General features: G+C 38.1%; 1 protein-coding gene across 2 annotated transcripts in view; it reads right to left on the bottom strand.

Moving 5' to 3' along the window:
• Positions 1-12,629: 12,629 nt before the first annotated feature.
• The window catches only part of PUDP (pseudouridine 5'-phosphatase), a 61,829-nt gene continuing 58,567 nt past the window's right edge, over positions 12,630-15,891 (bottom strand). For both annotated transcript variants that reach the window (XM_054651724.2, XM_077173301.1), the window contains exon 4: positions 12,630-13,223. In XM_054651724.2, the coding sequence (XP_054507699.2) occupies positions 13,047-13,223 (177 nt within the window). In that variant the 3' untranslated portion in view covers positions 12,630-13,046. The remainder of the gene's footprint in view (positions 13,224-15,891) is intronic.

Raw genomic sequence — 15,891 nt, 5'->3', positions numbered from 1 at the left:
AGTCCAAACAGCCATGGGAACTTGGAGTTCTTGAACTTTTTGGTTTTAAATGGATTATATAAAATTTTATCAGACATTTCTTCATATATTTTACTCTTAAGAAGAAAAGTTACTGAGCAAAACAGATAAGAACCACAAATTTTTGCTTTTTCTATGGGTAAAAACTGCAACTATTAAAATAATATTAATTTGGCAAGAACAGTTGAAATCTTTCGGTTATCAGGGCAAACAACATTAATTCAGATATATAGCCATACATTTGAAGACAGCATTTATATTATTTCTTTTTATGTAAACCTAACAGAACTTAAAAATACCATTCCAACAATGACACCTCAGCCATGAAACCCAGCAAGGAAGATGGTATTTAATCACCAGTATTAAAGTCATATATGTGTTGATGAACTCTTCAAAGATGAACTCATATGAAGCATAGTGTTCAATCTTGCCGAACATATTAATCTATTGTTAGGAATTTAAACATATATTAATCCTTGCATTTAACTTGAAACACATTCTAAGACCAAATGTTTATACCTGGAAGAGGGATGGGAAGAGGAAGGTAACAGGGGAGAGAGAGATGGGCTAAAAGGAGATTGCCTGCCTATACTTGTGTGATGTATAGCCCATTTAACAGAGGATTTTATGAGCTGCAATTACCCATGCCTCTCATGAGAGATATTTTTCCCTTCATTCTAGCCATCCTACTCAAAGAAAAAATGTGTGGCACACTTTTAGTCTTATCACTGCCACCAAAACAGGTAGGAAGATGCTATCGTAATTTGTTATAAATCATTATAGTCTGCAGTATTTTTTAAAATTTTCTATAGAATTGTTCACATCAATTAATTGCTGATGAACTTTGCTTAGCCTGATGGCACAAAGTGGATTGGGTATTCAGCTATATGAAAAATTCACTGCACAGAACTAATGGAAGTCTTCCAGCAAGTCACAACCCTCCTAAAGCCAGATTTTTTTCTAGTCTCCAATGGTAATTTGTCCTTATCAAGGTCTTAGAAACAGCACATCTGGGAAAATACTTTTATTCTGTCCTGATTCTAAACAAGACAGGGTTAATTTTTGCAGTAGCCAGGAGGGGGCATGGCTAAGATCCACCTCCTGTTACTGCTGGGGGCAGGAGGAAGGAATTCTCTCTTCCAGGGAGAAGGCCTTTTCTTCTGGTCAGAAAATGTGGCAGAGGGACACATCCAATATGTCTATTATCAGGGAGTTTTTCTGTGTGAATAATTCATTTTCCTATACCATTTTTAAATTAATATTGTTGCTGTTCCTGTTTGTTTTCTTGTCTCATTGCTGTTGCCAGGAAATTTTTCTTATCTCAACACATGATCTTTACTTTTTGTGCCTCTAGTTCTTGGCTCCCAGCGTCTGAAGGAGATAGGGAGGGAAAAATTGGGTGGAGTCAGTAGTAGTATGAGTTTAGTGGGAGCACTAAATTGCAGAATACCATTCCTAAACCATGACCACTTTCACATATGTGACAGTTTGGTTACTGGCCACTAGAGCTGCTTCCCTTTTGGAACTTCCTCTCTGAGTCTTCAGTTCATGCACCCGTTGTGCCAGACCAGCAGTAGGTTTTATGTGCCATCTCCCCATGTTTTCTCCACAGTCACGCAGGTAGAACCACAGCTTAGCTCGTGGGGTGTACCTTCTCTCGGCATCTGGGCAACGTCTGCCTTGGATACCAGAACCTCTGATCTGTACTGCCGAGATTTGGAGAAAACCCTCTTTAATCTCCTCCCTCAGTTTCTTGTGACCCTCCTCCATCTTGTCTTCTAATTTCTGCAGACGTGTTTCCACCGCTGCAATTCTGACTTGTGTTGGGCCATGTACAGCATCTGCATATGCTCAGAGCTTCTTTGCCATATCAAGCACAGTCTCCTCGCCATCATCCTGCTTCATTATTGCTAAAGCAGAAGCATATTCTCGTGGCCCAAGTCGTACAAGTTTTCTCCGCATCACAGATGTGCATGGTACCAAGTCTGGATTTACAGTGTTTACATCATCTGAGAAGACAATCTCTGCCACTGCCATTTCCCTCAATTGTTGAATCCCTTGTTCTATGGTTTTCCACTGGGTTTGCTGCATATAGAGATCGTCTGCGCACAGGTATCTTTGTGCTATGTTTCCTAGGACCCGTGCCCAGAGGCTGTGTGGATTAGCCCCTGTCATCATTCCTTGGTCAATGACAGGATCCTGTGACAGGGATCCCAAATGCCTCTCTTCAATGCCATCCAGAATTGTAGCCTTGCCTGCAGCATCCCAGAGACAGACTAACCAACTATTTATGGATTCATCAGGTCATCCAGTGTAATCCTTCCTTAGGCCACGAAGGTCCTTCAGGGAATAAGACTCAATATTGGCTTTTGATGCTGCATTAGTTGCGTTAACTTTGGCTTTGTATCGGTTGGTGTTGAGGGTCCTTCTCCTGGATCATCATATTCAGTCACTGGCCGATTGGTTTTGCTTATGTGCTTTTTTCCTGCAGCAACTGCCAGTGTCTTAGGCTCACTATCTGGTTTAGCTGCTGGCTTCGAGCCTGGGGTGACTGTGGTAGCTGCTGCTTTATCTCCCTGCCCCCTGCCTCTGTCTGCTGCCCTACAGTATCTAACAGAGTGCGATAAGCATAGGCCAGGTCCCAGCTTATTGCAATTAGCCTTTTCTCCTTAGAATTGTCATGGCACTTCTCTTTTAGGTATTTCCCCACCTCAGCTGGGTTCTGAATTTGTTCCTGTGGAAAATCCCAGTCTACAGGATCAGAAAATTCCTTCAGGGTTTGGCCTATATTTTCCCATTCTCCACACCACTCAGGATTTTTCATGCCTGCATCTGCTTCTGGGTCAGGGGTCTCACCAACTCCTCTGGATATCTCAGCCCTCATTTTAGAGAAGCTGCAGACCATATAGAGGAAGCTTATCAGATTAAATACCAGAAAGATGGTCTCTTTAACATTCAGGGGAAACTGAACATTCTCAAAAAGTGACATAACAGATCCAAAGGAGATGAAGGAAAGGAAAGGAAAGGCTGAAAGGCCTTATTCCTGGCTCCTCTTCTAACAGACTGGGTGCCATTACTAATAAATTCCCAAAACATACTACTGGAATTGGGATGCAGGGTAGGATGAAGAAACCATAAACCATAAATATCGTAAACAGACGCCAGTATCTTTGTAAATGTTTTATAAATCATTATCACCAAGGCCAGCACAACAGCTATTCCAATCCATACCCCTCTACTGTAAAAATTACGTGTTATGGACAATAATCCTAGTGACCAGAAAGGTATTGAAACCTCAAAAAGGTCTAGAGCCCAGAGCCACATGAAGGCCTCCACCCCAAGAGACATTACAAATTCAAGCAGCATGGCTACTGACTGCTTTAACTCACTAAAGAGCGAGCACAACCAACACACAATCAATAGAGCTTTTTTTCCACCTTTTTGAGCCATGTGTTGGGTGTCAATAGATGTATTTGACCAGGTTTAGAGCAAATTTGGGAGAGAATCCCCCAAAGGATCTCCGGTAGGAAAGCAGATCCAATTGGCCCCTCCCCCAACTGGTCCGGAAGAAAATACCTCCTTGGAGAAAGGTGGAAAAAACCTGTTTATTAAATAATATTATTAATTTATTAATAAAACCTAAACAATATCAAACAATAAAATCCCTTGCCACTCCAAAAGAGATGACAAACTGAGAAAGTCCCTGCCCGGGTTGCAGCTCAGCTCACTCAGTCTCTGGTCAGTCCTTCCGGTGCTGGAAATGTCGCAGGCCAGGCCCGGCCCGGTGGGCCACAGGGGCAGCTGCCGGCGCTCCCCTGGGTGTTCAGTCCAGAGCAGGTTTCAAGAGGTCCAAGGAAAAGGCAAAAAAACAAAAGTCCAGGGAACTTCTTTGCCTCAGCTAGCTAAAACTAACTAAAAGCAAAAGAGAGCTCTGTCCCGCTGTCTGTCCATCCGCAGACAACAACAGTCCAGGAGCAGAAATGTGGAGGAGTGAGTGCAGTGTCTGAAAAAAAACTGCTGCTTCTTCTCTCCCCCCGCTTCACTCTCTGGAACACTCTTAAAGGTGCAAAACTTATTATTCAACATAAACAGAATGAGACTGTTTGGGGATAAAAGCATCATATAGTCAACCCAGGACAACATCTCTGAAGTGACTATTTTGTTTGGCAGTTACTTAACTCTGATAATCAAACACCAAAAATGAACCAAACAACAGCAACAAAAAACAAAAACAAACAAAACCAAACCACCCACAGAACCAAACAAACCAACTAATATTTCTATAAAAAAGACATTTTAATAACAACAGGTTTAAGGGGAAGAAAAATATAAGCAAAAACATTCATAAATTAATGAATTAAGAATGCAGGGTATTGTGTAAAAATAACAGGCAGACTAGAATCAATAACTGTGAGAGCTCCCAAAGGATGGTCTCAGTCACCTTTGTAAGAACACATCTCAGAAACCCAGTATGCAATCCCTCTCATATAGGCAGTCTTAAATATGCAATTCAGTTTTTGGTATGCTAAATAGATCAATTAGAAGCACATACAATAGAATTACAGATTATTTACAGATTAGTTACATTGAGTACTGATACTACCACAGCAGATTAGAGGTAGAGGTACCAATCTTAGTCCACGACTGAAGTAAATGTTAATGCAGTCAGCTTGCTCTGCAAAGGATGCTTCATGTTGGGTGCTGTCATTTGCTAAACATCAGTCCAGGTAGTCTACACCCGGAAGTGTCACCTACACTATCACTGGAAAAGGAAATGCAAGCCTCCCCATGGGGTATTCATACTAAGTGTTTAGTCCTTTAAGCAGTGTCTCTTTAAAGCAGAGTTTATTGTGATAATTCCATTTTCTGGGGAAGGTTGGTAACCTAAGTATCACAGAATCACAGAATGACTAGTTTGGAAGAGACCTTCAAGGTCATCGAGTCCAACCCATGTCCTAACACCTCAACTAAACCATGGCACTGAGTGCCACATCCAGGCTTTTTTTAAACACATCCAGGGATGGTGATTCCACCACCTGCCTGAGCAGACAATTCTAAAGAGTACTTTATCACTCTTTCCATAAAAAAATTTTCATAATATCTAACCTATATTTCCCTTGGCGCAGCTTAAGACTGTGTCCTCTGGTTCTGTCAGTTGCTGCCTGGAGAAAGAGATCAACCCCCACCTGACTACAGCCACCTTTCAGGGAGCTGTAGAGAGTGATAAGGTCACCCCTGAGTCTCCTTTTCTCCAGACTAAACACCCCCAGCTCCCTCAGTCGTTCCTCACAGGGTTTGTGTTCCAAGCCCCTCTCCAGCCTCGTTGCCTCCTCTGGACACACTCGAGCGTCTCAAGGTCCTTCCCAAACTGAGGGGCCAGAACTGGACACAGCACTCAAGGTGTGGCCTCACCAGTGCCCAGTACAGGGGAAGAATGACCTCCCTGCTCCTGCTGGCCACACTATTCCTGATCCAGGTCAGGATGCCGTTGGCCTTCTTGGCCATCTGGGCACACTGCTGGCTCATGTTCAGCCCTCTGTCAACGAGCGCCCCCAGGTCCCTTTCTGCCTGGGCACTGTCCAGCCACAGCGTCCCCAGCCTGTAACATTGCAGGGGGTTATTGTGGCCAAAATGCAGTAAATAGTAAAAGTAAATATCATTGAGAAATATCCAGGTTTTTTAAAGCTTGGATGGAGAAGAGCCAAACAGATCTTAAAATCCAAAATGTCTTCCACATCAATGCAGTGAACAGGCTAGCCTCAGGGTTCCTTCCTTCCTTCCTTCCTTCCTTCCTTCCTTCCTTCCTTCCTTCCTTCCTTCCTTCCTTCCTTCCTTCCTTCCTTCCTTCCTTCCTTCCTTCCTTCCTTCCTTCCTTCCTTCCTTCCTTCCTTCCTTCCTTCCTTCCTTCCTTCCTTCCTTCCTTCCTCCCTTCCTCCCTTCCTCCCTTCCTCCCTTCCTCCCTTCCTCCCTTCCTCCCTTCCTCCCTTCCTCCCTTCCTCCCTTCCTCCCTTCCTCCCTCCCTCCCTTCTCAGTTACCTAATATGTTTGGTCTGAAAAAACCAAATTTTTTACAATGTTTCGGATACAACCATCTGAAATAAGAACAATCTTGAGGGCTATAATGGATCAGTTTACAAGGCTGCAGTCATAGGCCTCCAGGAAATCCATTTTGACTTAATCAGCTTTCCAATTTTTCAGGTAAAATGTAGCAGTTCTGGATCATATCCAAGAATGAGGACACAGTAATAAAAAAAGATTCAATACATTTTGCATAGTCGTCACAATTTTAAATCAAGATGGTATTTTAGCAAGCATTAACACTTGTTTTCCCCCATGTTCCCCATTCCTCCCCAATTTTTGGGTACTGTAATGAAAACTCCTCTCTCCCTACTTAAAAACTGCTTATGATATCCTTGTCTCTGCAGATATTATGCAGCAAGTTCAATACATGAAATATTTCTATGTCACAAAACCTAGTGTTTGCTGAAATTACATTCTGCTACAGCAAAAAGACACTTCCCAAGGTGCAGCCCTATTGAACCCCTTTCAGCATTTTCTGAAAAGGAAAAACATTCCCTAGTGTAGCACTTACCTTCTCTTTCTTCAGCACCATTACCACGGTCCAGTGCTTGACCATGTCTCAGCTGATTAACTCAGGAGCATGAGAAGCAGCAGCTGAGATAACCACTGAGAACAGCAGCTGTTCTGGTATGTCACAAAGTCACTTCTCTGTACTTCTGGCAAAGTGTACAGAGATTTTTCTGCAAGTTAAGCCTAACTGCATTTCACATATTTTTGTTTACCTCTAAAGTTAATGTACAATAGGTAAAACTGAGAACAGAGTTAAAACTTGTGCATTTCTGAATTTGTTTGGTTAACAGCTAGAATGACTCTCATATCATGGTCTCAGGCAGAGAATCTGAGGCTCAGAATGATTGATCTGTGTGAGTCTTCCTCTTTCCCTACATGTTTCTACCTACACTACCTTTGGATAAAGTAATTGGAAGTAAAACTATTTTGTAGAAATACCATATTTGCATTCTTCCTCAAACGAGCTGCATTATTTTGTGAGGAGCTGGTGGCAAGCATATTTTTCTATCAGTTGTAGGTCTGTGTAATCTCCTAGCAAACACTTCCTTTTCACAAAAAGTAATATGGTTATCTGGGCAAAGAACCTCTAGTTTGAAATTCCTAATGTTTTTTATTTTATCATATTGGAGTGTAAGAAAGATAGCAGTTATAGCTGCAGCCATACAGTGATTTGGATTGCATACTGTTACTATTAGACACATTGCCCAAACTCTAGGTATGTAGGTAGAAGTAATTAATTAAATTACTAGCAAGACATCGAGATGAGACAGCAGGAACTGCATTGTCAAATTTACAGAAAACTTTATTAACCTTGGTTATCCAGCTTCCAAAGTTCTCTAAATGCAGAAAAGTTGTCTGTAAAAAGAGTAGTCAGTAAGACCACCATAACAGACTTTACTCAAGTAACCATGATAGCATGGATGAAATGCAGTCAAAATCAATATCCCCTCCTATGGGCAAATTGCTCTAGTTGCCATAGGGGCTGACTCTTATCTGTAGAAACCTGAGTTTCATAACAGAGTGCCTTTGCATTTGTTTTTGAGATGAGTTTTCTTTCCATTAACACAAAACATTTTCCTGTCATAGTTACTGTTTTTACAGTTTTGCTAAGGACAAGTGGAAGGCTTTACCGTTTCTCTTCTTTCATTTCATTGGAGTGCTAGGTCCTAGATGGTTTATACCATGGGTCAAGTCCTGGTCTCCAGCTCCCTTCTTCTACCATTCTGGTTCTCTCCACTAAATAATGCCCTTTCTGCTACTTTCTGAATCACAGGAACTTTGGATATTAACAATGATCCTGTTAATGTTTTATTTCATACTCCAGTTTCATATTGGAGATATTCTGGGGAAAGAGCCATAAAGAGAGAAGTGATAGCTGGAGTGCTCTCTCTTTCTGTGGAAGCTTGTTTTAAACACCAGAGTGAGCCAGCACCGAACATTCTGAATATGATGGCTTAGAGCCCATAAATCAAAGGGCTGAAGAGCAGAAGAGACCAAAAAACTTTCTCATGCTGCCCCCTGCCCTCTAGTATATACATATTTTTTTTTACACTGAGCTACCTGGTGTAAACACAGCCACTGGCACGTGCAGTGAGCCCTCCTGCTGGAATTGGCTTCCTTGGCTCTTGAAGTTCCGGAAGGGGTTTAGTTTGATCCTTGCCCTTCTTCTGTCCTTCACTGTAATATGGTAATTAGACCCACAACTTAGACTTATTGGCCATAGGGAAAATTAACATAAAGTGTTGATGAGAGTCATGTTTCCCTTGGGGCAGAGGAGTGTTCTCAGAGAACTTCTTTTCCTCCATTCCACTATTTCCATTTATTTCCATTAGTTTTACAAAAAAAAGCAGTCCTACTTTCTTAGTGCCAGTAAATTCGGCAAAGATAGAAATTGGTTAAACTAGGAACAAATGTATGGAAACAAATTAATTGGGAAAAAAGGAGTTGCTGTATTTTTGTTGTTTAAAATTATTCTAATATTAAAAAAAATAGTAACAAATTTTTGAAATGGCCCATGGAATTGTGGAATTTATTGCCTGGCTAGTGTTTTTGTGTGTCTAAATTTATCTAGATTAAAAAAAAAAAAAAAAAACAAACAACAGATTTCTGTATGGATAACCAGTATCTAGAGCTAGCAAGAAAACACAAATTTCAAGCTTCATTCTTTATTTGTTAAAGACAAATATGAATTTTAAAGTTGTAGAAAATAATTGCATTTTTTCTTCTTATGAGTTTTCTTATATTTTTTTTTTCTAATTTGGATTCTACTGAAGACATTTTTTGGAATATATGCAACATGATTGATTCTGGGCAGAGGTTTCTTTGGTTTAAGTATAACATTCTTTAGAAAGATACCCAATCCAAATGAGGAATGAATATCTGAGCTTTTTCTGATCTTTATTTGTAGAAGGCAAATGCCAAGCTTCATAGAAGTCAGACTGCATTTTAAAATTAATCCTGTTCCAAGGCAATGAATTTTTATTTTAATATATTCAATGAAACCCCATTTATGTAGATCTTTTCAACCTGGAAATTCTACCAAAATTAATCCTGTTAAAGTTCCAGTAAAATGTAAATCCTAAGTCACTTGTGAGGTAGAAAGGAGTTTAAGTTTCAGTACAATAGTTTGTAAATCACAAAATTGTCTTTTTTATTTTTTTTTCTTTTTAAAATTATTTTCATGACTGAATTTAGCTCCATCTTGCTGCACTGATCCTATTTTCCAATGGCAAAAACTTGGTCACGAATTTTCACATTTATTTTCTGGAGGCTGGAGTCCTTCTCAGGATATGCCTGAAGCACATGTTCTATATTAAGCCAAATAAAATTAAATGTATCCTTAAAATTAAGCTGGTGCTTATTCTTTGCTTAATAAAAATTAATTAAGCATGTGTTAATTATTTACTGGGATTGAAGTCTGCTAGCTGATTTAGAGGATAGACTTTTTGGATTAGTTTTTAACAGTTCTCTTCATAAAAACACAGATGGAGCATTCAAATGTCCTGATTGCTCACATGTTCTCATGATCTGTAGCCAGGATCTGGTATGGATTTTTTTCAGTTCAGTCAGAACAGGACTTCATCTGGAAAGCAGCAGATGGAAGGAAGGGAGGGGATCCAAGTTTTTAATCCTTTTTCCCTTTTTTTATTTTCTGAACAGATGTTGTTGAGATGATCGAGCTACAGAGCCACAAATCCAACCAAAAACTGGGTAAAGAAATATATACAAACATATGTTGATACTTGGTACATGGTTAATCAGGCAGGCTACAGTCATCTACTGCTGACATGAATATCTCCCTCCCATGTAATGGAGAGGACAGGATTTTTAGGGATACTGTAGAAGAAGGATTTAATTTCGTGTGCTGTTTTGATTTTTCATTCAGTCAAGAGAAAAGCTAACAATAACAGTCAAAATTACTTTAGTAACAGTTAAATGGTTCAGCACAGGACCAGGAAGTTGGTAAACAACAAGCTGAAAATTATGGAGAAGAAATTTCACCAGAATGATGGGAAGGTTATGGCATATGGCTCAGGTTCACAGACTTCAGTTTAGGGCCACAATTTCACTGACAACTGTCAGGTGGGATACTAAATAAATGGAAAAATAATTGTATACAATATGATTTACTGATGAGTTAAGGAGCAGTATTTTTCTGATTAGTAATTTTCATAAAGATAAGGCTTTTACATTAGAACTATGCTGATCTTGCCATGGTGGTTTAGATGAAATAATTTTGATTTTGTCAGTGATATATTTATTGCATCTACATCTTTAAAACCAAAATTCATTACTTCAATGGCAATTCCTTCAAAGTAAAGTATAAATGAGACGTCTCACTTTATTTTTTTGCAAAACTCACCAGTTAAATTAAATATATGCAAAACTTTGAAAAAGTTACTAATTACAGCTTATTAAAGCTTCTTCTACATAGTAACTTCCTTGTTGGAATTCAGTAATTATTAATGAAGGGGATCCCAACAGGCACCTGTTTTACACTTGAAAGCTCAGAATTATTACTCTACAGTAAAACATTATGCTGTGTAACATAAGTCAAAGGAGGAATAGTACAGCAATAGTTCTGTTATCTTGTCTGGGAAGATCAGAAATGGAGTTCAAGTTGGATGGGACAGGTTGTTGTCACTACACAAACAGTTATGACTGCAATATCCATGGCCAAAAGAAATGACATAATATGGAGAACACTTACACTAAATTAATATTTACTCTTTTTTGAAAAAATGCCTCCAGATCCTTAGAATGGAAAGCATTTAACTGCAAAGAATTATACTGTATGTATAAAAAGATGCTGGTATAATCTAGGTCATACCTGACTGACCATATAGAATAAAATGTCCTTAATTTCCTGAGGTATAAACAGACAACTATAAAAGAAAATAATAACAGTTTACATAAAAGACATAAAATTTTGAGGTTTTTATAAATACAGAAGGAAGAAAATCACCATGAATACTAAAGAGTCCATAACTCATTAATTTCTGTTCCTGACAAAACACCCTTAAAGCTAAAACAGTTAAACATCAGAAATGCCTAGAAAATAGTTTTGGGAGGAAGATCATATATAAACATATAATATTAAAAAAACCCAAGATCAGAGCAGCCTTCTCATAATACATGCAAATTATCAGATTTGACATATTTTAGGCCTCTTCTCTTTATGGAGTTTGGTATTTTACCAAGACTGTGAAGTAACTCATGGATACTCATTAGAAATGAGGGATTTAAGTGTTGAATACAATAATTAATTTTATAAAACTGTCATAAAGGTACATGAATACTACAGCTTTCTTTAGACAAGGTAAAAGACATTGCTTCCATCATGTCATACATGAAATTGTGGACTCCACCAAAACCTGTCTATGTATCTAGCATTTTATAAAGAGGCCCTTACCCTTGTATTGACAAGATACCAGAAAGAGACAGAAGTAAGAAGGACAGCTGACAACATAAACTTTTAATGGAAACTATGGTAGCCAGAAAAAGACATTTTAAGTATTTATCTAAACCAAATCTGCAATTCCTGCATTTTAAAAATATATAGTAAAACTCTGTAGAGAAATTGGTGAAAAAGAAGGACTCAAGGACAAGGAAAGAATGGAAACTAAGGACAGCCTACTGAAAGCTATTAGCATAAAGGAGTTAGGGCCATAACTTTATCAGAATTGAAGCACAGAGATACACTTATTTCACAAGAATGAAACAGAAGGTCACATGATACATGGACTATAAGAAGGATATAAGGAAATGAAAGAAACAAGATGCAAAGCATTTTTGCTCAATTCTAAGATCATATAAACTTGTTATCTCCTAGCAGGTGATCAAAATATCAGAAAAGATAATGACAGAATTACAGAATAATGGAGGTTTTGAGGGATGTCTGGAAGTCATCTCATTCAATCTCTAAGAAGAAAACAAAAAAACACAGAATGTGCAACAGAATCCCTGTTGCAAAGAAGTGGGGAAAGAAAAAGAAAAAAGGCAACACAATACAAGTGGAATAGATGGGCAAGAATGGTGATGCTTTAAGATTTTAGCCTTTACACTTTTCAAATCCCTGCGCTGCATTAGTGCATAACTCTAAACTTCATATAAAGTGTTAACTACTGTCTTCACAGTGTGGTCAGACAAAACGATTCCTCTGGGCCTGGAACCCAATGACACCCGACAGCCAGAGGCCCCAGAAAGTATAAACAAAAGTGAGTAGGGCGGGGAGGGGGAGAGTTAGCTGGGGGAATATGACTTCATTACCTGAAGCTGGAATTGGACAATTAACCTCTGATATGCAAATAGACCAAACTTATATCTGTCTGAAAAACCGGTGACCATTGTCCATCTTGGGTGTAGCCTCTGTCAGGCTTTTGACTGCCCAAGGTTTATCTATTGAAGGCCTTTAATAAATACCCACTTTATTCTCTTAACTTTGTCTAGCCTCTGTTCTAGGTAGCCACTCCAAGGCATCAATGGCATGAGGAAAAGAATAAACATAGTGATAGCAATAATGGTGTTAAAAATGTTTTAATGGGATAAAAGGCAATCCAGAACAGGTTTCTGATTAAGATGTAAACAGTAAGTAATTCAAGTGTTAACAGAACAAGAAGCTTCCAATGCAGTTACAATAAATTGTCTAAATAGTTCCATAATATTCTCAGAAATCATTATGATGTGAATAGAACAAGGCTGGATTCACTTAACAGAAAGATGCTGCTTTAATATTGCGTTTATCAAAAGGACAAATCATAAACATTCCAGACAATTTATCAAAGGTAATGTGTAAAAGACTGAATGTTAACAGGATTTTTGGGCTCTAGTCTTGAGGAAGAAAGTAGAAGATGAAAACAATTTCATGAAACTGAAAAAAAATTTCATTTAGCTTTAAATTCATCTCCAGCCAAGCACATGTTCATAGGCATTAGGCATCAATCATATGCTGGTAAACCAAACAGTTCTGGCTTGAAATCTTCCATGGACTTCAGCACCAGTGTTGCCTCCTTTTTAAAATCTGGACCTAAATTTTCATCTGGAATCATAACCACTTGCATTCCTGCTGCCCGGGCTCCTTTGACTCCCTGTGGTGAATCTTCAAACACAAGACACTGAAAAACAAGAAGGTGAGGAGAAAAAACTGATTATAATGTTACTATGAACTTCTAAAAGCTTGTTTTAAAAGAGAGAATGATCTTGACTGAAACTTAGTAGGAAAACGAAATTTCATTCTTGTCTTAGACACCCCTAATTGGAAGAAGAGCAAACCTCTCAGTTTGAACATCTGCATGGTAATTAACCTTTAATTAATTTCAATTCAAAAAACATCAATACACTTACTTAAATCCCAGAAAGTGGTTATCCAGATGTTCCTAAGTGCTTTAATAGGGACGTGTTTAATCACAAGCTTAAAGCAAAATTAAGCAAGTGCCTAAATAAGCAGGCAATTTAACTTTTCCACACCAACTTTAAAACCTGCAAAATGGCAAAAGCAGTGCTTTCACTCACAGGTATGGCATTTCCTACACACAGAAGGTATGGGGACCACTAAACTACCTAGGTCAACCATAGAACTTCAAATGAGTGGAGATAGACACTAATCAGAAGAGTGCTGTTGAAGTCATACTCTATTTACTTAATTCTTCCAATTCAACAATGAGAAAGAAAACAAGCAATTATATCGGAAAGTTACATTTAGAAAAGAAAGCGTTTAGTCAGGTAGAACTTCCATGCCTTACAATAGTCACAATCATTCCAGATTGCAGTTTGGAAGCAAAGCTAAAATTTTTAAAAACAATCACACATTATTTATGTGGATTTTGTAATTTAATGTTGGAATATTGAATAATAAACAAATAAGATAAACATATAAAAATCATATGATGTGAAATTTTATATAATGAAAGATAATGTTTCTGGAGATTATCCCAGAATTTATATAATGAAGCATCTCTTCCTGCCTCTTTCTGTCCATGACCTGCAAATTTAGTGTGGATTTCTGGGCATGGATAACCCAAAGCAACTTTTGGCATCCAAGGACCTGAAAAATTCTGACCAATACCAACACATGGTTTCTAACACTTCTCCAATTCATACCGAATTTATTATCAATATTAGCACTGCTACTATTACTAATGCCAAAATCACTGCGACAAGTAATTTTAGTAATTGAAAACAGATGTTGGGATGGTTAGGGCAATTTTCCTCACATCTAGTAATCAATGCTCTCAGGCACATGGTATGATTCCTGAGCCTGTCCTGTGCAGGGCCAGGAGATGAACTTTGATGATCCTTGTGAGTCCTTTCAAACTCAGAATATTCTATGATTCTATGAACATATAACATCATACTGCACCTTTTAGGTTCTGAAACACAAAACTATTTCACTGCAGAACATAAAGGATGCACAGTGTTTGCTCTGGCTTTGCTCTAAGGAAACCAAGTTGCAACTTGCAAAAGCTTTAATACATTCAAAGAAAAAAATTTTGCAAGATGTATCAAATGTCTGCCCTATATACACCTATCTATGGTATATATGGGACTGTGGAAGGAGAAAAATGAAAGAACCCTCTCCTAATTTCCTTTCTTTTTAAAATATTGATTCTTGCCTTTCAACATATCAGCAACAACTTGGAGTTTGTGAAGTGAAAAGTAAAAGGTGCTTTCTACTTTGCATGTAATAAAGTAAAACCTAATTAATAATTTTTTGGTGTGATTCCTTTTTGCCAAAGGAATCACACCAATGTCTTTTGTGCTCATTTCCTTCATACAGTCACTACATTCCTGTTTGAACAATGTGATACATTCAAAAGTTGATCATTATCACTATTACTAACTACAAATATGTAACCAGCTCATCCTGGAAAGCTTCATACAATTGCTATTAGAATAGCAATGACTCTGCCTATAGGTTTTTTTCTTAACAATAACTTAGTTCGTGACCTTAAGCACTCTAAGGACAACAAATCAAACTCTGAAAGGCTTTGCTTTTTGAAGAATAAGCTTAAATGTTGCACAGAAGAGCATTATCAAGGCCTTTCAGAAACCTTTTCTGATCCAGCTCATACAAAATAATGTACTTCACTGCTCTGCCTTGAAAGCCTAACTGGCTTCCATGATGTCACTATACTTACTGTATGAGAGGAGCCAATGATTATGGAAGGCAACATGCATAACGAAAAGCTTAACTAATTCCCTGGAACAATTAAAACTCTTAATTACCAAAGAAACCAGGCAAATGACCCATAATTACAGTCTTGCATGTTACAGGAAATAAATGTACTTATTTCTTGTATATATAAGGTCTTCCTTAAGTCTTTCTTTTTACTGAAACTTATTGTCAACAGCACAGTCACATTTTTAATGGATGACAAAAGGTTTACAGAGGTTCACACACGAAATGGATTTATTAATACACAGAGATGTTATAAACTCTTCACTGTCCTGGACCACCCACACACTAAATTTAGAGATATGAAAGCAGCCAAGTTCTTTTCCATTTTGCATAAGTATTGCAACATCAGCATCATTCCAACTGAGAGACAGATGAGATTTATACAGACTTCAGCTGAGATTCTGGCTGCTTCTGTGCATTATTTCTAAAACTTGTGTCATTGATCAATACTACTCCTATGAGATCTCTCAAAAGGTCATACTAATATAGGACAGTTCTCACTTTGGAATGAACTAAATGCTTAAAAAAGTATAGCAAAGTATATTAATTTATATTTCACTCTATGAATCTAGAAAAAAAATTAATCACATAACCAAAGGAAGAAG

The sequence above is a fragment of the Agelaius phoeniceus genome, chromosome 2 (genome assembly GCF_051311805.1).
Source record: "Agelaius phoeniceus isolate bAgePho1 chromosome 2, bAgePho1.hap1, whole genome shotgun sequence".
Classification (NCBI taxonomy): Eukaryota; Metazoa; Chordata; class Aves; order Passeriformes; family Icteridae; genus Agelaius; species Agelaius phoeniceus.
The sequence above is the reverse complement of the archived record's forward strand: the minus strand, read 5'-3'. Positions and strand labels throughout refer to the sequence as shown.